Here is a 23,095-nt window from a genome sequence, read left to right on the forward strand (position 1 = left end):
ATGGGATACCAGGGGCATCCAACCGCAGTTTGTCCTAGGTTAGTGTGCACAAGGCAGACACCTTTAGCCCTGCGCCACTGCTCCGGCCCCAACTCTTACTATTTGGAAAAGAGTAAAATGGTCTAGTGGTCTAAAGCTTCATAGTCAAATTTTGCAACACTTAAAAAAGAGACTAGGTGACTACTAATTTAACTCAAAGTATATTAACACATATACCTTCCCTGTTTATCACCTTTAACTTATCATCTTGAGAACTTGCAAAAAGAAAAATGTTGACATTTATCATCATATGTACTGAGGAACTAGAAAGTTTAGTGTATAGGATGCTTGCCTCTGCATAGTCAGCCTAGATTCAAACCTTGGCATCTCAGATGGCCCATGAAAATCACCAGGAGTATCACCTTAGTGCAAGGAGTAAGTCATAAACATTGCAAGTTATGCCTCCCTACAAAATAAACAAACACAAACAATAGATCAAATAATATTACAACATATTTTCTGCATAGAAAATCTTCGGACATAATGTTGATTGTGTTGTGAACATAAAGATATACAAATATTCTATAAATTCATAAAATAGAAGGCCTAGAAGGGCCTTGTTGGGCTTTAGTGATCTTCTGTCACCCTGCCCAGCCTGGGACCACTTCTGGAGTATATTTCTGATTCCAACTTGACCTGTGATGACCACCCAGACCTGGATGGCCTGGGCATGTCTCAGGGCCCTCAGTGGCAGGCCCCTTATTCCCAGTTAGTGCCTCTTCCTGCCTTTCTGCCCCCCTGTGCTTGACTCAGCACCTTTGTGTTTGGAACATGCTATTAGAGTTCCTTTCCTGCTCTCCCTGAACCTCTTAATTTCTGTTATTTTGGGCCACCCATGGCTTACTACTCTGACCCTAGGCTCAGGGACTACAGTGGGAATAATTTAGTCATAATGTTGTAAAGAATATAGTAATGTTATATTATTTAATGTTATATAAGAAAGTCATAATGTTGTAAAGTCATAAAGAATCAGGAGGTGGATGCTTGCTAATGTTTATCAAGATTGTTCAAGCATCTTGAGCTCCTCAAAGCTTTTCACATGCTTTTTTCTCTCTGAAATTTTTTTCCTCTACCCACAATTTCAGATGATTTCCCATTCTTTAAATTATAAACTCTTCTATGGAATACTTAGAAAATGACTTATCCTAGGGGTCGGAGCGGTGTTGCAGTGGTAAGGTGTTTTTGCCTTGCATGCCACTGACCCAGGACGGACCTCGGTTCGATCCCCCAGCATCCCATATGGTCCCCCAAGCCAGGAGCGATTTCTGAGTGCATAGCCAGGAGTAACCCCTGAGCATCATTGGGTGTGGCCCCCCCAAAAAAAAGACTTACCCAAATAAAAATATACTTTCTGCATATACTCATAGGTACTATGAAATGAGAAAATAACCTTTAAGTGCTGGAGCAATAGCACAGTGGTAGGGCGTTTGCCTTGAATGAGGTTGACCTAGAACGGACCTTGGTTCAATCTCCTGGTGTCCCATATGGTCCTCCAAGCCAGGAACAATTTCTGAGTGCACAGTCAGGAGTAACCCCTGAGTGTCACTGGGTGTGGCCCAAACCTCCCCCCCAAATAACCTATATTATTATGTTACATACATATATATTTCTTGAATGAATATGTGGTTTATTTTCCCACCAGAATATAAATGGTATGTCTGTTTCTCTTTTACTAACTCTCAGAAATTTAAGGTTGCGGACCCGTAATTTGTTTGCCATTTGAATAAATAAGTAAAGCATAAACCCTACCTTTAGAGTGGACACCATCAAAGTATAAAGAATGAAGGGAGGCTCCAATATATGTATGTATGTATGTGTATATGTATATATGTATATATATATGTATACATACATACATACATACATACACACATATTTGTTTTGGGGGCCACACCCAGGTTACTCCTGGGGTTATTCCTGGCTTTATGCTCAGAAATCGCTCCTGGAAGGCTCTGGGGATCATATGGAATGCTGGGGGATTGAACCCCGGGTCCATCCTGGGTCAGCCACGTGTAAGGCAAACACCTTACTGCTGTGCTATTGCTTTGACTCCAAGACTCAGGTTTTAAGTATATGATTTAGTGTCCAGGATTTAAATATCTTTTCTTGCTGAAAACAACTTTGAGTTTCTATACATGCAAATTAACTTGAAAAAGCAATCTATTTTGTATATTATCAATTTACTGTCAATAAGTGGAAATAAACTAGAAACTGTTCTTTCAGTGCTTGGATGAATATGAAGATGATGAAATGGGGCAGAAAGAGAGGAAACGAGAAGATGCGATTACACAGCAGAACACAGTGCAGAATGAAGCTCTGAGCTTACCAGATCCCAGCACCTCCTACCTGATTCAGGTGAGTGTTCATAAGTGGTCGTTCCGGGAAAGACAAAGACCTCCACACTCTTGGTTCAATGCAGCACCCTTTGCAATAGCCAAAGTCTGGAAACAACCCCCAGGATCAAAAACAGAAACTAGGGACAGCTGCACAATGGGTTACAAAATGGCTGTAGAAAAGGGATATCATGCAGTTCACTTCTGTGTATATGCAATGGAAGAGTAAAGTCAGAGGAGTGGACCAGACAAAGAATGACTCTTCCCTCCCCACTTCCCATGCAGGACATAAAGAAGTACTTAATAAGGAAAAATATGCCATAGGTGACAGGAACAGAGACTGGTCTATGCTGGGAAAAAAAGAATTGGAAGGAATTGGATATGGGTGACTTGATTTTTACAAGAAACCCTCCAATTGACAGTACTGTAAACCCTGGAGCGTAAAATAAGATAAAATTCAAAAGAAAGGTTTTTAGTTGTACTATGAAATCACTAGTTATTTAAATTTTTTAAGTTATTGTGTTCTTATTAGTACTTTTTAAAATCTCCTTTGGTTTTATCAGCTTCATTTCAGAATATTTCTATAAAGTTAAGCATAGATTTCTCTTGTATCCAAATATGAATCCTTTTTTGTGTGTGTGGTGCTAGAGATGGAACCCAAGAGTGTGATTCAAGGCACATGTTCAGCCATTAAGCAACATCCCAGGATCACAGGCCCTCAGATACTTTATGTCTTAAATATTATTTGGTCCATGATTCCTGATCAGTGAAGATTGGCTGATATCCTATAAATAATATTAATCAGTATTTCTCCAGAAAAGAATGGTCTTTTTCCTATTAGAATGGCAGAATTAGTAAGTCTGAGTGAACGGTTCTGCTTCAGTCTAATATTTGCATTAGAATCACACAGTAAATAAAAGAATTAATAGCAAATTTCTATAGTCAAAAGGTTTAGCATAATAATAAAACATAGTGTGTTGAATTATGAATTGTTAGAGTACTTTTGTATAATTATTATGAAATAATTTTAAATATAAGATCTTTATTTAAGCATCATGATTACAGACATGATTGTAGTTGGATTTCAGTCATAAACAGAGCATTCCCTTTACCAGTGCAACATTCCCACCACCAATGCCCCCCTTCCCAACCCTTGCCTGTATTTGAAATAGGCATTCTATTTCTCTCACTCATTAAGATTGTCATGATAGTTGTTAGTGCAGTTATTTCCCTAACTACACTCATCACTCTTTATGGTGAGCTTCATATTATGAGCTGGTCCTTCTGGCCCTCATCTCTATTGTCTCTGGGCATTATTACAATAATGTACTTAATTTTTCTTAAAACTCATAGATGAGTGACACTATTCTGTGTCTATGACTCTTCTGCTGACTTATTTCACTCACTATCTCTCCAGCCCCGGCCATCAATAATCTTAAATATCTCTGGGGCTGGGTATAACCCAAACACCCAAAAAAAAAAAACAAACAAAACCATTTTAAATATCTGTTTTATGCTCTGTGTAACAAAGTCAAAGTTTAAGCGGAGCATAGAATACTACTGATTGAGGGGCCGGAGAGATAGCACAATGGTAGGGCGTTTATCTTGCACACAGCCGATTCAGGACAGACGGTGGTTCGAATCCTGGCGTCCCAGATGGTCTCCTGTGCCTGCCAGGATCAATTTCTGAGTGCAGAGCCAGGAGTAACCCCTGATCACCATTGGGTGTGACTCAAAAAACCCCAAACAAACAAACAAAAAAGTACTGATTAAGTCTAGGTTGGTTTGATCTCCTGACTGACCCCACTGTGGCATATTCAATTAACATTAGTCAGCAGTTTTTGCTGATTATAAAAGAGATGACTGGTTTATTCATGTTGAAAGGGCAGGGGAACTGGGGGTCAGTCAACAGTTTCCCCAAATACACACTTAGCTAAGCTCTCTTCGAGGCCTTGTCTGTCTTGCATTTGTTGCCTTTTCTGTGACCTTTCTAATGTCTTCCCAGGCTTGCTTTTCATTTTTCACCCTGTTGTTTATTTGCTTCATGGATTTTAGGATATGGCTCATCGGGGTATGTACCAAGGATGGAATTGAGTCCAAGACTCCACTGGGCCTTAGATGGTTTTGCTGAAGGGAGAATAAACAGGAATTCCTCTGCATAGTTCACCTTTGTGTGAATTATATACAACCCCTCATCTATTCTGTTATTCATCTTTTAGTCATTTGCTCAGCATTTCAACTTCAAAAAGAACAAAGAGAACACATCCACCTACCATCATCATTAGTTTCAAGGGTCTTTTTCTTTTTTCCTTTTTGTTTGTTTGTTTGTTTGTTTGTTTGGTCACACCTGGCTCTGGGCTCAGAAATCATTCCTGGCAGGCACGGGGACCATAAGGAATGCTGGGATTTGAACCACTGTCTGTCCTGGATTGGCCGCATGCAAAGCAAATGCCCTACTGCTATGCTATCTCTCCGGCCCAGTTTCAAGACTCTTTTCAAAATAGGACATTTTGTGCCTTCATATTATTGTTATTTGGAGGTGGGTGGATTGGGGCTACACCTGGTGGCACGCAGGGCTTACTTATGGCTGTGTGCTGGCAGGCTCGGGGAATTAACTAGTTGGCCAGGATTGACTCTGGGTGAACCACATGTAAAGCAAGCACCCTCTCCTCTGTACTATCACTCTGGCCCTATGTGTGTGTGTGTGTGTGTGTGTGTGTGTGTGTGTGTGTGTGTGTGTGTGTGTGTGTCTATATATATATATATATATATATATATATATTTGTCTTTTACCATGATATTGGTAAGTGATACTTTTGCTTCTCACCATAATCTTTTATTTGTTTGTTTGTTTGTTTTTGTTTTGAGGCCATATCCCACAGCGTCAGGGATTACTCCTGGCTCTGTGCTCAGAAATTGCCCCTGGCAGGCTCAGGGGGACGATATGGGATGCCAGGGATTGTACCTGGGTCCATCCCAGGGCATTTGTCTTGCATGTGGCTGACCCAGGATCCTGAATGCCACTGGGTATGACCAAAAACCAAAAAATAAAAATGTTTAAAGGGAAGGAAAAACAATTACGAATATGCATATGGCCTAACAGTAAGTTTTGCAACAAGTTTTTAGAGTAGTTAAAGATTTTGCTTGAAATATTTTAGTCATGTAATCTAGTGCTAGTACAAAGTAAACATTTAAGCAGTTTTCTTTTACTGCAGCTTGGATATTATACACATTGGCAGAGTTTTTCTTCTAGATGGTCATGGCTATTTAGAAATGAATAATTCGGGGGCTAGAGTGTTAGCACAAAAGGGAGATCATTTGCCTTGCATGTGGCAGACCCAGGTCAGATCCTTGGCATCCCATGGGGTCCTCTGAACCTACCACGAGTGATTTCTGAGCACAGAACCAGAAGTAATACCCCTGAGCAACACTGGGTGTGCCCCCCCAAAAAAGAATAATTCACAAATACATGAGGAAATGAGGGCATCAGAGAGATAATTCACAGATGGGAACAGGTGGGAAAATCTTTTTTTTCCTTGCCCACACATAGACTTTCCTAGCATAAGCACCAGGGCTTATTTTTAGATGGGGCCCTCTTGTGCAGATGCTCAGAAGATGCTTTTCATCCTGCCCGAATTACAACTCTGCTTCTATTCAGTGCCCCACAGGGCTATTTCTTAACTCACTCACTTCTGCTATTCTGTGTTCCAAGCTTAGGACACCCCCCCCAACACCTTGCTGTGTTCTTGAGCAGACTGGAAGCCGGCCTGCTGCATTGCCTATGAGTGGGGACCTTGTACCAACCTGTTTGGGGTTGGAAGTCTCCAGGCCAGGCTATTGCTGTGTAGACTGTGAGTTCACTCTCTCTCTGGGCTCTGGTCTTTTGCCTGCAAGAAACTGCAGACAGCCCCTAGGTGAGCACATTGGAGAATACATCTTTCCCCCTTCTGAGACTTCGAAACCGCACTGTGGGTGGTGCCCTGGGTACTGTGCAGTGCCAAGGGTCAAGCCCAGGGCTCCCACATACGCAGTGGGCTTTCTACCCCTTTGTTTTTGTTTTAGTTGTTTTTTTGTTTTTTGGGCCACACCTGGCACCCCACTGTGCTCACTCCAGATACTCTCCAGACTTGTGAACTAGTTTCCTGGCCTGCAGGATGGGCATTTTAGTTAGTTTGTTTTTCAGAAAACGTTTTACTGAGGACTATGGCTTTGTTGACCGATCAGGTTTTATTGGAATAGTTTCAGCATGATTTCTCTTTGTCCTGCTGGCCTTGTATGTGCCTGATCTTATTTCATCTGCTTTTATATTTGTTTATACTTGGCAAGTTTCTGATCTGTCACTGCACCTGTAATGCCAGTGTTGATGGGATTTCCTTATTGACCTGGTGAACCTTGAATGAAGTGGAATGTTTTATTTCAGCAGAAAATACCCTGTGCTCTGCCAGCTTTTTCTAACCTTGCTGCAGCTCTCTTTCTCTCCTCTGTGAAATCAGCCATCCCATGATAAGGAATAGTATTTTCATTGTATAATCGGCCTTTGGGGCTGTTGCAAGGTCTACTTAACATGGTCTAATACTGGATCATAACATCACACAGAGCATTTGTAATTTTTTTCTGTTTTAGTGATACTAGCATTTTCCTCCCCCCCCCAACATTTAAAAAGGAATTTGTCAGCTCTGATAGTAATTATTAATTGCTCACTTTGATTTGATTGCTTTTAGAGGTAATGAGTAAAAATTAATTGACAATACCTGTGGTTTAAAATATTATGTATATTCTATATATTTAATAATAATACTACCAAGTTATCACTTTGTACTCACAGTGCTATACCCTGTGTAAAGATTCCCACACCCCCACTAATTATCCCAAAATTTCTCCCACCCTTGGTATCTTTAGGTTTCATTGACCTTGGCTCAGGGTTGCTTTGTTTACCCTCCATTCTTATCTGATCACTTGCTTGATGTCTTCATGTTCCATACATGAACTAAGCCATCAGATCTTTGTTCTGCTGAGTGGCTTACTTCACTCACCATGATACTCATCTGTTGTGTAATTTGGTTGTTTTCTTGGCTATTATTGTAAGCACCACTGCAGTGGGCATAGGTCTACCACTGTTCTTCTAAATTATGTTGTTTATTTTGTTTTGTTTTTATTCAGATGGATGCCTAGGACAGGGATTGCAGGGTCCTATAGACACATACACTTAGGTTGGTTGTTGTTGTTGTTGTTGTTTTTTACAACATTCGTTGTTAATGAATGTTTTTGGACTTGTTCATTATAGCTGATTTTTGCTTATGTTGGGTGAAATTATATTTTTGATTTATATTTCTCTGGGTTTGGGGCAAGGGGTAGTTGTGACCTTGGATGGTTATACCATACTGTTTTGATATTTATAACTTTCATCTAAACTGAAATTGGAGTAAGATACAACCAATTCTGTATCTTTCTGCCTCGGGATTATTTCATTTATTATTCATGATCTTTTGATTCCATAACATTTTTTTTTTTTTTGGTTTTTTGGGCAATACCCGTTTGATGCTCAGGGGTTACTCCTGGCTAAGTGCTCAGAAATTGCCCCTGGCTTGGGACCATATGGGACACGGAGGATTGAACCGAGGTCCTTTCTTGGCTAGCGCTTGCAAGGCAAACACCTTACCTCTAGTGCCACCTTGCCGGCCCCTCCATAACATTTCTAAGGACTTTCTCCAATTTCTGTGAAGAATGCCATTGGGATCTTAATGGGAATTGTACTGGGTCTGAATATTGTAAAAGTACTTTTTAAATAATATTTTTCCAGGTACCTAAAAGATAATACTGTGGTGAGGCACTTGCCTTGAAAACAGATACCCCGTGTTTGATCCCTGGTACCACATATGGCCCCTGAGCACAGCTCAGTGTGGCCTTCAAATGAAAACCATAAGTTTATTCTTCCAGTTCATGATCATAGAATGGCTTTCCATTTCATCATGTCTTCAGTTTCTTAAAACAGTGTTGTATAGAATTTTTTTCTCCCCTGAGTTGGGTTTGGGCCATGTTGAAAGGTGCTTGAGGGTTGGTTGTTCATGGTTTTGCTCTCAGGAATGACCTGTAAGATGAAAACTATGATGATACTGATAAAAGAGGTTAGGAAATACAAACAAATGTAGATAATCCTGAGATTATTTTGGTGTGGCCCCAAAACAAAGATAAGAAATTACTACTTTTATCTTGTTCCTGATCTTAGAGGAAGAAAACCCTTTAATTTTTTGCCATTGAGTACGATGTTTGTGAAGTAATTAACACCATTACGGCCTTTTGTATTTAAGTGTGTTCCTTTTATTGGGAGTTTATAGCAAATGGATCTGATCTAGTGCTTTTTCTTTGTAGAGATGAGCCTAGTTTGAGATGATCATCTAGTTTTTCCCTTTGTTTTGTTGAGATGATATAATCACAAGTTTGTATATATTGAACTTTTTTGGTGAGGCCAGGTAGTTTTATAGAAACTTAATTAGATATGAGTGAAGATAGAGGAAATACATGGTCAAGAGTGAACATAGGCTTTTTCTAGAGTGGATAAAACAAGAAGGGCCCGGAGAGATAGCACAGCGGCGTTTACTTTGCAAGCAGCCAATCCAGGACCAATGGTGGTTGGTTTGAATCCCGGTGTCCCATATGGTCCCCCGTGCCTGCCAGGAGCTATTTCTGAGCAGACAGCCAGGAGTAACCCCTGAGCACCACCGGGTATGGCCCAAAAAGCAAAAACAAAAACAAAAAACAAGAAGAGAGACATAGACTAGTGAGATCTATATTCAGGGGAGAACAAGACTTTTTCACTAGCTATCCCTACTATCTCTATGGGAAAGTAATTGTTCATCAATTCTGTATATTTTTTGTTAGGCGGTTGAGTTTTTTTGTTGTAATTGAACCTGGGGGAATTTAAAATTTTGGGTATTAGTCATTTTTCTAAGGAATTGTGTGCATATTTTCTTCTATTTAGTAAGGCATTTTATTTGAGCCCGTTTATTTTGCCACGTGAGCATCTTTAAATTTGATGTAGTCCCACTTTTTAATTTTGGTTATATTTGCCTATGAAATCAAATTATTGAAGGCATTTCTGAGGTACATATCCTGAAAATTTTGCCTGTTTCCTTCTATTTATATTATGGAGTCTAATTGCAAGGCCACTGAAGCACTTGAATTAACAAATTTGTGATTCCAGTTTCACTTTTTTGCATGTGATAATCCAAATTCTCCAACACCATTTTTCCTTGGTCCAAATATTGCATATACCCAACTATTTTGTCATAGATAACTAATAAATGTGATGGTATATCTCTGGGCTCTATGTCTGTTCCATTGGTTTATATTTTTATACTTATTCCAGTACCATAGCTTTGAGTAGTATAGTATTCTAATATAATTTAAGGCCATAAAATGCAATACCTCTCTTCTTTTCTCTGAATGGTTTTGAATATTTGGGAGAGTTGTTTATTTTCTTACAAATGTTAGTGTACTGTCCAAGAATTTCATCAGGATTTTGGAGAAATTGCATGAAATCTGTATTTGGGTAGGCTGATCATTTGAAAGTGTTGTTTATTTTGATTCATTGGCTTGGAATTTTTTTTCTTTTTTCTTTTCTTATTTTTGTTTTTTGGGCCACACCTGGTGGCACTCGAGAGTTATTCCTGACTATGTGCTCAAAATTGCTCCTGGCTTGGGGGACCATATGGGACGAGGGGTGGGGTGGGGGGATCAAACGTGGTCCGACCCAGATCAGCATATGCAAGGCAAACTCCCTACTCATGCACCACCACTCTGGCCCCTGGAATTTTTTTTTCTATTTTTATTTTCTTCACATGGTTTAGCTTTGTTGTTGTTGTTGTTGTTGTTGTTGTTGTTTTGGGGTTACACCCTGTGGCACTCAGGGGTTATTCCTGGCTCCACGCTCAGAAATCACTCCTGACAGTCTTGGGGGACCATATGGGATGCTGAAATCGAACCCAGGTCCCCAGGGCCATCCTAGGTTGGCCATGCAAGGCAAATGCCATACCACTATGCTGTCTCTCCAGCCCTGGTTTAGCATTTTTTATGAATACATCACTTCTTCTGTTAACTCTTTGGTACTTGATGTTTTAGAACACTATTTTAAATGTTTGAGTTTCTTTAGTTCATTGTTTGTATAGAAATACAGCCATATTGTGTGTGTGTGTGTGTGTGTGTGTGTATTGATTTTGTAGCCCGATAATTTGCTGTACTAACCTATTGCTTTTAAGTTGGTTTGTGTGTGTGTGGGTGGGGTGTCTTCAAGTTTTTCTGTTTAATACTATATTATCTATACATTGCTATTCTTTAAAAATGTTGTTGCCAATTTTGATGTCTTTGGTTTCTTTTTATTTGTTTGTTTTGGGGCCACACTCAGTGGTGCGCAGGAGTTACTCCTGCTCTGCTTAGAAATTACTCCTGGCAGGCTTGGGGACCATACGGGATGCTGCGGATCAAACCCAGGGTGGCCACATGCAAAGAAAATGTCCTACCTGCTTTGCTATCACTCTGACCTGTTTTTGTTTTTTTTTTTTCTTACTGGTTGCCGTTTTAAGGACCCTGAAGACTGTATTGATTTAATAGTGGAAGAAGTGTAGGCATCCTTGCCCTATATCTGATCAAAAGGAAGACTTTCATTTTCTTACCATTATGATATTGGCTGTTGATTGCATCCATGGTTCTTCCTACCAGAAAGTACATGCTTTCTGCACCTATTTTATTGAGTTGTGTGTGTGTTTAATCATGCACATATGTTTAATTTTGCCAAAGTTTTTCTTCAGTTGATGTAACCATATTATTTTTCTTTTACTTTTGTTGGTTTGCATTACCTATCACATGAGTTGATTTGCATGCACAATACCATTCTTATATTCCTAGAATAAATCCTAGAATAAATCCTGTGCTTCTTTTGAGTATTGTTGGATTCACTTTGCTGATGTGTTGTTGAGGATCTTTGTATCAGTGTTCATCAGGAGTATCAGTTCATCTTAGTATTTCTTTATATCTGTCTGCTTTTGGGATTAGGATAAAGTTGTTTTCATAGAAGCTGTTGGTAAGGCTGGAGCAATAGCTCAATTGGGGAAGGCATTTGCCTTGCAGGAAGCTCACCTGTGCTTAATTCCTATATGGTCTCCAAACCCCACGATGGATGAATGATCGCTGAACACCGCCAGGCATGGCCCCAAAACAAAACAAAACAAAACAAAAAGGGTGTTAGGAAGGATTGAGTTTCTTTGATATTTTGGAAGCACTTGAGGAATGTAAGTAGTAAATAAATCTTTTAATGTTTAGGAGAACTCACTTATGCACTTGTCTGGACCTGGGTTTTTATTTGGGGGGAGATTTAAAGATTCTGCTTCAGTTTTCTTTTCTGTTATATGTCTGTTGAAGTATTCCACTTAATTCAGTATTAGGAGGTTACTTGATTCTGAGAGTTTCTTCAAAGTTACCTGGTTTTGTGGCATAATCATTCTTATTAATCTCATGATCCTTTGTATTTTTGAGGTGCCTTTCATCTATGATACAGTATATGTGGTTTCTATCGTTTTTTCCCTCATGACATCTGGTTAAGAATTTATTGACTTAATTTATCCTTTCAAAAGACTATCTCTGGTTTTGTTGACCCTTTAATTGATTTTAATTGATTTTTTTACAGCATTGTTTTCTACACTGGTTTAACCTTCTACTTTGGGGTTCATTTTTTGTTTTGTTTTGTAAAATTTCTCAATCTGAAATATTATTTATTTGAACTTTTTTTTTGGTTACTGACATCCTGTATTGCAAAAAACTTACCCATAACAATGCTTTTGCTATGTTCTGATAGTTTGTGTCTTCACTCTTGTTTATTTCAAGAACCTCCTTTTTTTTTTTTTTTTTTTAAATATACTCTGACTCAGTAGTAATTTGTCTGTTAGTTGTTCAGTTTCCAACTGTTGAAGCTCTTTCCAACTTAGCTTTTATGGTCAATTTCTACCCTGTAGCTTTATGGTCTGAAAAGACACTTGATATATATGATTTATAAACATCAGAATTATGCCCCCGCATGTGGTCTATTTGTCTGTGTACTGGAATGTGTATTCAGCTCTTTTTGGAGGAGAGAGAGAATCCTGTACAATCCTATTGTTTCCAGTTTCTTCTCCAGTAAGTACGGGATTTTATTTATGAACTCTATTTTGTTCCATTGATTTATGCATCTGAATTTTGCTGATATACTGTTTTGATTGATAGTCATTTGAAAGCAGAGTATTATTATGCCTCTGTCTTTTCTTTTGGTTGGTATTTTAGTTTTTTGTAAGATTTAGTTTTGCTTGTGCTATTTTTTTTTATTTCCCCGCCCCCTTCTACTTGTGCTATTTCTATAAAAATAAATGCCATTGGGGTTTGATAATGATTACAATTGAACTGCTATAGTTTCTATTGCATTATGCATCAGAGAAATTTCAGTAATTTTAATTCTTTCAATCAATTTGCAGAATATCTATTTATTTCTGTCTCCTTACCTCTTTCATCAGTGTCATCATAGTTTTCATTTTACAGGTCTTTTAACTAGTTGGCAACATTTCTAGATATTCTATGATTTTTGATACAATTTTAAATTAAATTGTTAACCTAATTTTGTTTTGTGAATTCATCAATTTGCTCTAATAGATTTTAGTGGAGTCTTTAGATTGAGTTTTTATACCTATTTTATATTTTCTTCAGATAGCAGTACTAAGCTAAAAAGCTTTCCCTGCCTCACTCCCCCCCCTTTCTCTCCTCTTTCACCTTCCCTGCCCCCTCCCCTCCCTTAAAATTCTGTGTTGAATTAAAATAGTAGAACTACCTCTTTTTTTTGAGGGGGGGGTACACCCAATGATGCTCACGGGTTACTCCTGGCTATGCTCTCAGAAATTGCCCCTGGCTTGAGGGTTCATATGGGATGGCAGGGAATTGAACCACAGTCCGTCCTAGGTTAGCAAGGCATGCATCACTTGCATCACCGCTCCGGCCCCTCTATTATTTTTTAATAAATTTTATTATAACCAAAGTGAATTACAAATCTTTCACAGTAATATTTAAGGTACATAGTGACAATGAATCAGCGGCATTCCCATCACCAGGTTGTCCTCTCTCTACCGCTGTTCCCAGAATGCATCCCTTATCTCCCTCCTTTGCCCCCCCCCTCCCGACTGCTAGCGTAACTGGTCTCCTCTGTGTGTAGCTTATTATAGATTAAGTATCGATTCTGTTGTCGTTGGCTTTGGGTTTAGTGTTTAAGCCTGATTGTTTTGTTTTGTTTTTGTTTTTTGTTTTTTGGGCCACACCTGGCGGTGCTCAAAGGTTACTCCTGGCTATCTGCTCAGAAATAGCTCCAGGCAGGCACGGGGGATCATATGGGACGCTGGGATTCGAACCAAGGATCTTGGGTCCTGACTCGGCTGCTTGCAAGGCTAACACCACTTGTTTGTCTGGCCCCTCTTACTCAGTTTTTGAGGCATTACAAGATGATTCAAGTTATGTGGTTCTGTTGGAAGGTAAAAAAAAAATGAAAAGAAGAAAGGAAAAAACTGGGAGGAATTCGTCTAGAGGTTATAAATATCAATTTAAAAGAAGAAAGGAGGAGGCCAGAGAGATAGCATGGAGGTAGGGCATTTGCCTTGCATGCAGGACAGTGGTTCGAATCCCAGCATCCCATATGGTCCCCTGAGCCTGTCAGGAGCAATTTCTGCATGTAGAGCCAGGAGTCCCCTGAGCGATGCCGGGTGTGACCCAAAAACCAAAAAAAAAAAAAAAAAAAGGAAGGAAGAAAGGAAAAAAACGAAGAAAAATAAACAGAAAACAAAACCAGCAACTCCAGAAAAGGACAACAGCAACAAAAAAAAACAACAACCAAATGATAATCATGAGGACCGCAGAGATAGTACAGTGGTAGGGCATTTGCCTTGGAAGCAGCTGCCAGGACTTATGTTGGTTCGAATCCCGGCATCCCATATGGTCCCCCTTGCCTGCCAGGAGCGATTTCTGAGCACAGAGCTAGGAATAACCCCTGAGCACCGATGAGTGTGGCCCCAAAACAAAAAAACAAACAAATAATAACCTTGAGGGCCCGGAGAGACAGCACAGCAGCATTTGCCTTGCAAGCAGCAGATCCAGGACCAAAGGTGGTTAGTTTGAATCCTGGTGTCCCATATGGTCCCCCGTGCCTGCCAGGAGCTATTTCTGAGCAGACAGCCAAGAGTAACTCCTGAGCACTGCCAGGTGTGACCCCCCCCCCAAAATAATAACCACGAAAACAAAAAAGAAAGAAAGAAAGGAGGGCAGGTGTAGCAAAGTTTTTTTTTTTTGTTTTTTTTGTTTTTGTTTTTGTTTTTGCCTAGGCACAGTAAATATTGGGGAAATTAGAAAGGCCAATTCCCTTGGCCTAAGAGATTCAGGGTTTCTCCGCTTTTGAAGCATACTGCCATGGAACAACTACTAGCTCCGTACACACTCATTTTTACACCCCAAGGTCTTTTTATGGTATCAGGAAACTTTCTGCTCAGTTGTGGATGACAAAATCAGGCCTCTATAGCTAGAGATCTTGGTATTTACACAGGTATAGAATGAAGTTTAGTATAGAGTCTTTATGGTTCTAGAAGTTTTGTTCCATCACTGTTCTTGCAATTAGTGATTTTGGTGTTTGCTCAGATTCTAGGACAAAGCCTGGAATATAGTTTTTAAACTATGATTCCAGAAGTTCTATTCCATCGCAGTTGTTACACAGACCTCTGGGATTGAGGATCTTGGTTTTTGTACAAATCCTAGGCTGAAGCCTAGGCTAGAATCTTGCTTATTGGTCCCGCGATAGGTTCTGCCCAGTCATATTTGTCAAAGTCAGTCTTCTGTAGTTAGCGATCTTGGTTTTTGCACAGATCAAAGGATGATGTGTCTTCTGACTTCATCTTACTGTTAGGTGATGAGATAGGGCAACCTGCTCTTAAATCAAGTTGTTGCCATTTCCTCATTGTCAGGATATCGTATCAAAAATGGCACTAGTTGGTACCAGAGTGGAATTAGAAATTTGCCAGGGGGAGTTTGTTTCCTGGTGCTCTTGCAGGGAACTGTCTTGGTTCTATGTCTGGGATCTAGGATTCGGGGTTGGACAGTTGCTGTCCGATCAATCACATAGCGTCTAAGTTGGGTCCACGTGACACATTAGAACTACCTTTTTTGCAGGAACTATTTTCAGTTCTTTCCCATTGAGTATGATGTTAGCTGCAAAAGGGTTGTCATATGTTGTCTTTATTATATTGAGACATGTTATTTCTGTACCCATGTAGTTGAGTTTTTATATACATAGGTGTTGAATTTTGTCAATTTTTCTTTTTTCATTTTTGGTGGATAATTGCATGATTTTAGTCTTCATTTTGTTAGTGCTGTTTTAATTGACTCATGGACACAGAAGTGCCCTTGCACTATAAGTTCCATTTCATTACAATCTCTGACCTTTTAGTGTACTGTGAATTTATCTGTAAAAACATTGTTGAGAAAGTTTGTGTCAGTTCGTGGGGCTGTTGACTAGAGATTTTCTTTTGGTGTCCTTGTCTGATTTTGGAGTTAGGATAATATTGGACTCAAAAAATAAATCTGGAAATGTTTTCTCCTAAGAAAAACTATTATTATTCATGAATAAAATCATATGGCTCTGGTCTTTATTGGAAAGTTTTTGTTTTACTCTCCTTACTGGTAATTATTGGATTTGTATTTTAATTTTTATTTTAGATTTGTGGGTTTGTTTTGTTTTGTTTTGTTTTGTGTTTTTGTGGGTTTGTTTGTTTGTTTGTTTGTGACCACATCAGATTATGCTCAAAGGCTACTCATGGCTCTACATTTAACAATCACTCCTGGTGGTGCTCAGGGAATCATATGGAATGCCAAGGATTGAACCCAGGTTGGCTGCATGCTAGACAAATGTCCTACCTGCTGTACTATCACTCAAGCTCCAAGGAAAGTTACATGTAAATGATTTAATATATGAGAATTTAGTGCCTTAGAATAATTATGACATAGTAGCTAAAATTCTACCCAAGAAACCCACTATTTTTAATATTTTAGTTTAGAAAAAATTAGCTAATATTTCAATTATATACTTTCTATAAAGAGTTGTGCCAATTAATGGTTTCACTCTTTTGTATCCTTTACTAATCTCTAGAACAACTGTTCTTTTATTTTATAGATGAAGAAACTGAGAGTAACGAGATAAATAATTTAAACAATCTCAGGGTGGCTGAGTGTCCTGTCTGGCTGAGAGTTGGCACTGTGCCTTATTCTTACTGCTGGGTTTGCTTTACTGGCCACTTTGTCCATCATGCTGCAAATTCAGGGTCTGATTATTTTATATTTTTTGTTTTTTTAATATAATTTTTATTTTAATCATAGTTGCCTACATATCATTGACAATGATATTTTAGGTACATATTAACATAAAATCAGGGGAATTCTCATCATCGAATTGTCCTCCCTCCACCTCTGTTCCCGTCCTACCTCCCATATCCTCCTCCTTATATTTTAATCATGTATTCTGATGAGTTAATCTGAATCTTAATCACCAGATGAGTTAATCTGAATTTTAATCAAATTCCTGGTTTTGACTCTAAAAGTCTCACTTGGAGACTTTTGGTGGTGGGATTGGTTTGGGCCATATCCAGTAGTGCTCGGGAGGCACACCTAACAGAGCTTGCGGGGGAATCACATGTAGTGCTGGGGATTCCTTCCTTCCTTCCTCCCTCCCTCCCTCCCTCCCTCCCTCCCTCCCTCCCTCCCTCCCTCCCTCCCTTCCTTCCCCCCTCCCTCTCTCTCCCTCCCTCCCCTTTCCCTCCCTTTTTCCCTCCCTCCCCTTTCTCCCTTATATATTAAAATTGCCACAAGTGCTTCCCCACCCACCCTTAGTTAATTTTGTTTTATGGGTTTTTAGGTTTGGTGTCACCTCCAGTGATGTGCTCAGAGGCTGCTTGTTACAGTGGGAGGAATTGTGTATAACTGGGCCTCCTTCATGCAGTCTGTGTAATTAGTCCTTTAGCTGTTTCCCTGGCCCTATTTTCTTTTTTTATTATTATTTATAATATCTTTATTTAAGCATCTTGATTACAAATATGATTGTGATTAGGTTTCAGTCATGTAAAGAACACCCCCTTTCCTGGCCCTATTTTCTAACTTTAAAATTTTTTACTATCTTTACCCTTCTTTGGGAGCCGGGTATTATAGATTGAACCAGGGCCACATATAAAGACATTGTTTAATTACAGTGGATTATATTGAAGTATGCAAGAGATCAAGCCAAGCTCTCATTCACTATATATACCTAAGTATATATGTAACTTAAATATAGTGATATGTAAGTTTTGGTAAAAAGAAAAAAATGAGGGCATTAAAACAACTGAAAGCAGATTTTAAAAGATTTAAAATTATTACGAGGGTCAGAGAGATAGTACAGGGGTAGTTTTAGTTGTTTTGCATCAACTGACCCAGGTTTGATCTCCAGCATCACACTGATTACTGCGTGGTATGGCTCCAAAAATAAATACATGAGCAAAAAGATTATCTTTTAGTGCTTATAGAATTTCAGAGTTATGTAAGGAAACAGGTTGATAATTAATGTTTCTTTGGTCTTTTATAAAATATTTTGTTTTGTTTTGTTTTGGGGAGGAGGTCACACCTGGCAGTGCTCAGGGGTTACTCCTGACTGCACTCAGAAATTGCTCCTGGCAGGCACGGGGGACCATATGGGATACCGGGAATTGAATCAAAAGTTAAGATTTTTAAGTAGTCGAATTCATCTGAAAAATCATATTAGAGTGTTGTTTTATTGAACAGTAGGAATTTTTAAAATTAATTATAACTGCTTCAGATTTGTTTCTTTGAAGGTTATGCATCAGCTGTTTTATGTAATTTGAAATTGTATGCCTACACACACCCACACTGATATATGTCATTATTTTTGCCTTACAGGAACCATCTAGATCTGTTTTGGGAAAATATAAAAGGTAAGAATTCTTAAGTCATGAGTTACAACATATTCTAGACATGAGTGTAATGTCTACCTGGTTGTGACTTATCTTGTTAGAACTGTTTCAAGCAGGTTTTAAAATACTGTGCTCTTAAAAAGAAATTACATAGTCAGGAGCATAATATCTGTCTGACCATGACTCATCCTGACATTGCAGAGTCTTGGAAAATTGTCCACATCTTGAACTTGAACTGGTTTGATGAACTTAGCATAATAAAACTTAGAATTATTTTTCTTTTGTATGTTGAAGCGATAAAAAATGCAAACATTATTGCTTGTATTAGTAATAAAGGTAATAATTAGCAACCAAACTGTCAGAGAAAAATACCATAGAGTAGATGGCATTTTAAATTAGGTTAAATTTCATTTTGTTTTGCCTTTAATTTATTTTATTTTACTTTTGCAGGGAGAGGGGGGCACATCCAGCAGTGCTCAGGGTTTACACCTGGTTCTGTACTCATGAAACAATGCAGCCAGTGCTCAAGGAACCATATTGGGTACTGGGGGTTGAACCCAAGTCTGCTACTTGCTAGACAATCACCTTCCCCACTGATCTGTCCTGCCCCAGGTTTAGTCTTAGGGCCACACTCTGTGCTGGAGAATGGGTCTGCTCCCAGCTTTGTGCTGGGATTAAGGGTGTCACTTTTGGTTGTGTCATGACCCTGCAGTGTTTGAGACCAGTGAGAGCTGGTGTCTGGCTCCTAAACTTTGTCCAGCTCCTTGTTCTGCCCTCATGGCTTACTCCTGACTGTTCAGGTGACCATATGTTTGTATGTGGTGCAGGGGAAAAGTAAGGGGTTTGGACCCAGGTTGGCTGTATGCAAGGCAATATGGTATCATAAAATAACTTTTCCGGGTATGTGTGTGTGTGTGTGTGTGTTATTGTTGTTGAATCTGTGTGTGTGTTATTGTTGAATCTGACCTCAACATACAAGTAAGTGCTCTATATTTGAGCTTCATCAAATCTTATCTTCATCTTATCTTCATCTTATCTTGAGGCCAAGGATCTAAAATACCTTTAATGATCATGAAAGATAAATATGATATTCAGAGAAATCTATGATCCAAAAAAGGGTAAGAACCCATGAATAGATTAAATGTTGAGAATTATCTACATTGATGCCTTTACTGGCAATAATTCACTTCTGGTTTCATACCATGGAAGTTTATCACAATATTGGTGGTTGAGTTGATTTTGCTCTGTGTGTGTGTGTGTGTGTGTGTGTGTGTGTGTGTGTAAAGAGCAGTGCCTTGCATGCCGCTGACTGCGTGCACGCGTGTGTGTAAAGAGCGGAGAAGACCTATGTATAGTAAAGGACTGTTTTGAAAATGGGGGGATTAGGGTAGTGAAGCTCTCAAAATATGAAAAACATGGGTTGGGTGGGGTGCCTTGCATGCAGCTGACCTAGGACAGACTGTGGTTCAACCCCCCCAGAGTCCCATATGGTTCCCTAAGTCAGGAGTGATTTCTGAACGCATAGCCAGGAGTAACCCCTGAGCATCATCAGGTGTGGTCCCAAAACAAGCAAACAAAAGGAAACAAAATATGAAAACCAGTAATTTGTAGTTATTTCACAATGTCATGATTTATCAACTTCTAAATATTTGATATCTATCCTAAAAGTAGATCTTTGTAAGTTTTGTATTTCTTCTAATTGCTGTTTTAAAACATCTATTTTTAGTGGACAACCTCTGGTTGTAATATCATTATGCTGCCAATTGTGTTCACATGATAATTTTAGAATAAAACTATATAATGTTTTTATTTTCTCCCAATATAACTCTGCTTTTGCACAGAATGTGAAAATTCCCAGAAGGAGAAAATTTTTTTGGTAAAGCATGATGTTTTTCTTTGGTTATGATTATTATATTTTTATACTTTCTGAATATTTTAGATAATATTTTTGTAGTGGAGAGTAGAAGAAAATATTTTTGAATTATCTTACTTAGAGATTTAGGCTAATATTCTTGAGTTTTTCTTGTTGAAAACTTTTAGGAGTTGAAACAATCTTTTTTTTTGTCAAAGAACATTAAGAAAAATAAAACAGAACCCATGTACAATTACTTTGTCCCCCAAGACCCCAGATTTTAGTCCATTATAACATTTCTTAGCGGTACACAAAGCAATCTAAAGCCATAAAATTTTTGTAAACTTGAAGGCATAGAAGTTTTTTACATTTCCATGCATATTAGTTTAAGTTAGAAACAATCTTTTATTCAGCATATTTTTCATTCTACCAGACCCTCGATAGGCAAAAAAATCAGTTCAGGTTTTATTCTAGTAACATATATGTATGCCTGCATACATTTGTCTTTGAGCCTCCCAAGAGGTGCTCAAGAGACTTGGGGTCCCTTCTGGGAATTCTTGATAATTGAGGGTTCAGTGCTGTTTTACTCAGGCCATCCCTGCTGCTCAAGAGAGCTGCTCTGACTGCACATGGCAATTCCCAGGGCACTGTGGGATTCCAGGGATCGAACCATGGCCAGCGGCATCTCTCCATACCAGTACTGCTGTAGAATCACTCTCAGACAAATAGGGATAGCTGAGGATCTTGTGTCGATTTACTTACTTATTTTTATTTTCATGCAGCAGGTATATGAAGGGGAAACTTCATTTACATCTTCTTGGCTGAGCTAAAACAACTTGATCTGAAGTGTGTTGAATATTTTAGAATTAACAAATCCCTAGACTTGATATTGGCATGGTTAGGAGTGAATTATGGCTATGTAAGGCAGTGAGAGAAAAAATTAAGCCAGAATGAAAATCAATGTCCTGTTTCTTCATTAAGAAATTTTTGCTGGGCCAGAGAGATAGCACAGCAGTGTTTGCCTTGCAAGCAGCTGATTCAGGACCTAAGGTGGTTGGTTCAAATCCCAGCGTCCCATATGGTCCCCGTGCCTGCCAGGAGCTATTTCTGAGCAGAGAGCCAGGAGTAACCCCTGAGCACCGCCGGATGTGGCCCCAAAACAAAAACAAAAAAGAAATTTTTGCTGAAGGCCAGGGATCTGGCTCAATTTACAAGTTCATGCCTTGCATGCTTTGTCAGAGAAGGGGGGAAATGTATTGGCCCCTGAGCACTGCTAGAAACAGACCTTCACCTCATTCCACACTGCTAACCTAGGACAGACCATGGTTCGATACCCTGGCGTCCCATTATGGTCCCCCAAGCCAGGAGCGATTTCTGAGCGCATAGCCACGAGTAACCCCTGAGCATCACTGGGTGTGGCCGAAATCCCCCCCCCCCCCAAAAAAGGGAAAGAAATCTTTGCTTGTAGGCCCACTGAACTTACCAATGTACTTGCTGTGTTGACTAAGCTAACAGAAGTTTAAAGTGCAAACACCGGTGCATTCTGGGAGAGTGAAAAATTGAAGGGACTGGAGAGATAGTCCAGGTCATTTGCCTTACATATTGCTGACCCTTGTTTGATCCCTGGTACTGCATATGTATGTTTGATTCCCTCCCCCCCCCCAAGTACTCAGAAGTGATCCTTGAGCACAGAAAGAGGAGTAAGTCTTGAGCACAGCAGGTCTTAACTAAAATATTAAAATAAAAATTTAAATGAAAACTTGACAGTTGAGCCAGTCAGATGTTACCAGAGAAATTTTAAGAGAAAGTATTCCTATAGTTACATAAGAATTTGTATATATATGAATAAATTTATAAATATTATAGATATACAAATTTATAAATATAAACATTTATATTTTCAGAGAATGTATTTATAAAAATATTTATAAAAATATAAAAACAGAGAAAGTTGTTATAAAAGGCAGTCCTATACTCAGGGGACTTGTGATTATAGTAGTGAAGAGAAAGTGCCCTTGACATGCCAGTAGGAGTATCAGAATTTTTATGAAATGTGTTTTGTTTCCATAGCACAACCACTGGCTCTGAGGATGAACTGTTGAGTAGACACCCCCGAACAGAGAGAAGTGGGTTCAGCAGATATAACAGAGAGACGAATTCAAGTAATTTGGTCTCAAGCAGCTCATTGGAAAAGAAAATTGAAGATCTTGAGAAGGTATGAACTATACATTATTGAAGATGATTATTAGTTAATCATTGGGATTCCTTTCATTTAGAAATAGAACTAAAATAAGTTGATATTTTTGTAGGGAAACATTTGTACTAAAAACAAAAAGGCAAAAGAATGAGAGGAAATACCATTTTTGTTAATTAGTATTTCCTTATATAGTCAAGTAACTGAATCACGAAAGTATGTTGTTCGTAGATGCTGAGTAACTAGGAATTTGATGATTTCCTTAAGTCTTTCCAGTTCTGTTTATTTGTGTCAAAAACTTTTGGAAAACTAACCATTATTGTATTCTCTATGTATGAATTTTCTCATTCTAAGTGTTTTCTTAATATATTGATCACAGTCTTACTTGGGAAATTGTGTGTGAGAGAAAGAACATGAACTAGTAATACTGTTGCTTTTTCTTATATTTGTCCAGATTCATTTGCAGGCTTGCCTCTAGATTGAAGTAGGTAGAGCCTAGAGCTATCTTTCTGTTTGAAACTATTTTAAGAACAAGCCTGTGTAGGATTAACTGAGAACAAATGAATACCAGCATACGTTTATTAATCACAGTTTTAAATTTGTTTGGTAACTATATAGATGTGAAGTTGGTAATAACACTTTATTTTCTTTCTGAGTTAAATTAAAGCTGTTT

The 23,095-nt window shown here is 38.7% G+C and overlaps 1 protein-coding gene across 1 annotated transcript in view; it reads left to right on the forward strand.

The window, feature by feature from the left end:
- PAWR (pro-apoptotic WT1 regulator) overlaps positions 1–23,095 on the forward strand; it is a 66,267-nt gene that overhangs the window by 38,057 nt on the left and 5,115 nt on the right. Inside the window, exons 2-4 of the mRNA XM_049783541.1 lie at positions 2,263–2,394; positions 18,363–18,397; positions 22,299–22,443. Coding sequence (XP_049639498.1) covers positions 2,263–2,394; positions 18,363–18,397; positions 22,299–22,443 — 312 coding nt within the window. The remainder of the gene's footprint in view (positions 1–2,262; positions 2,395–18,362; positions 18,398–22,298; positions 22,444–23,095) is intronic.

Source organism: Suncus etruscus, chromosome 11 (assembly GCF_024139225.1).
Source record: "Suncus etruscus isolate mSunEtr1 chromosome 11, mSunEtr1.pri.cur, whole genome shotgun sequence".
In the NCBI taxonomy this organism is placed as follows: domain Eukaryota; kingdom Metazoa; phylum Chordata; class Mammalia; order Eulipotyphla; family Soricidae; genus Suncus; species Suncus etruscus.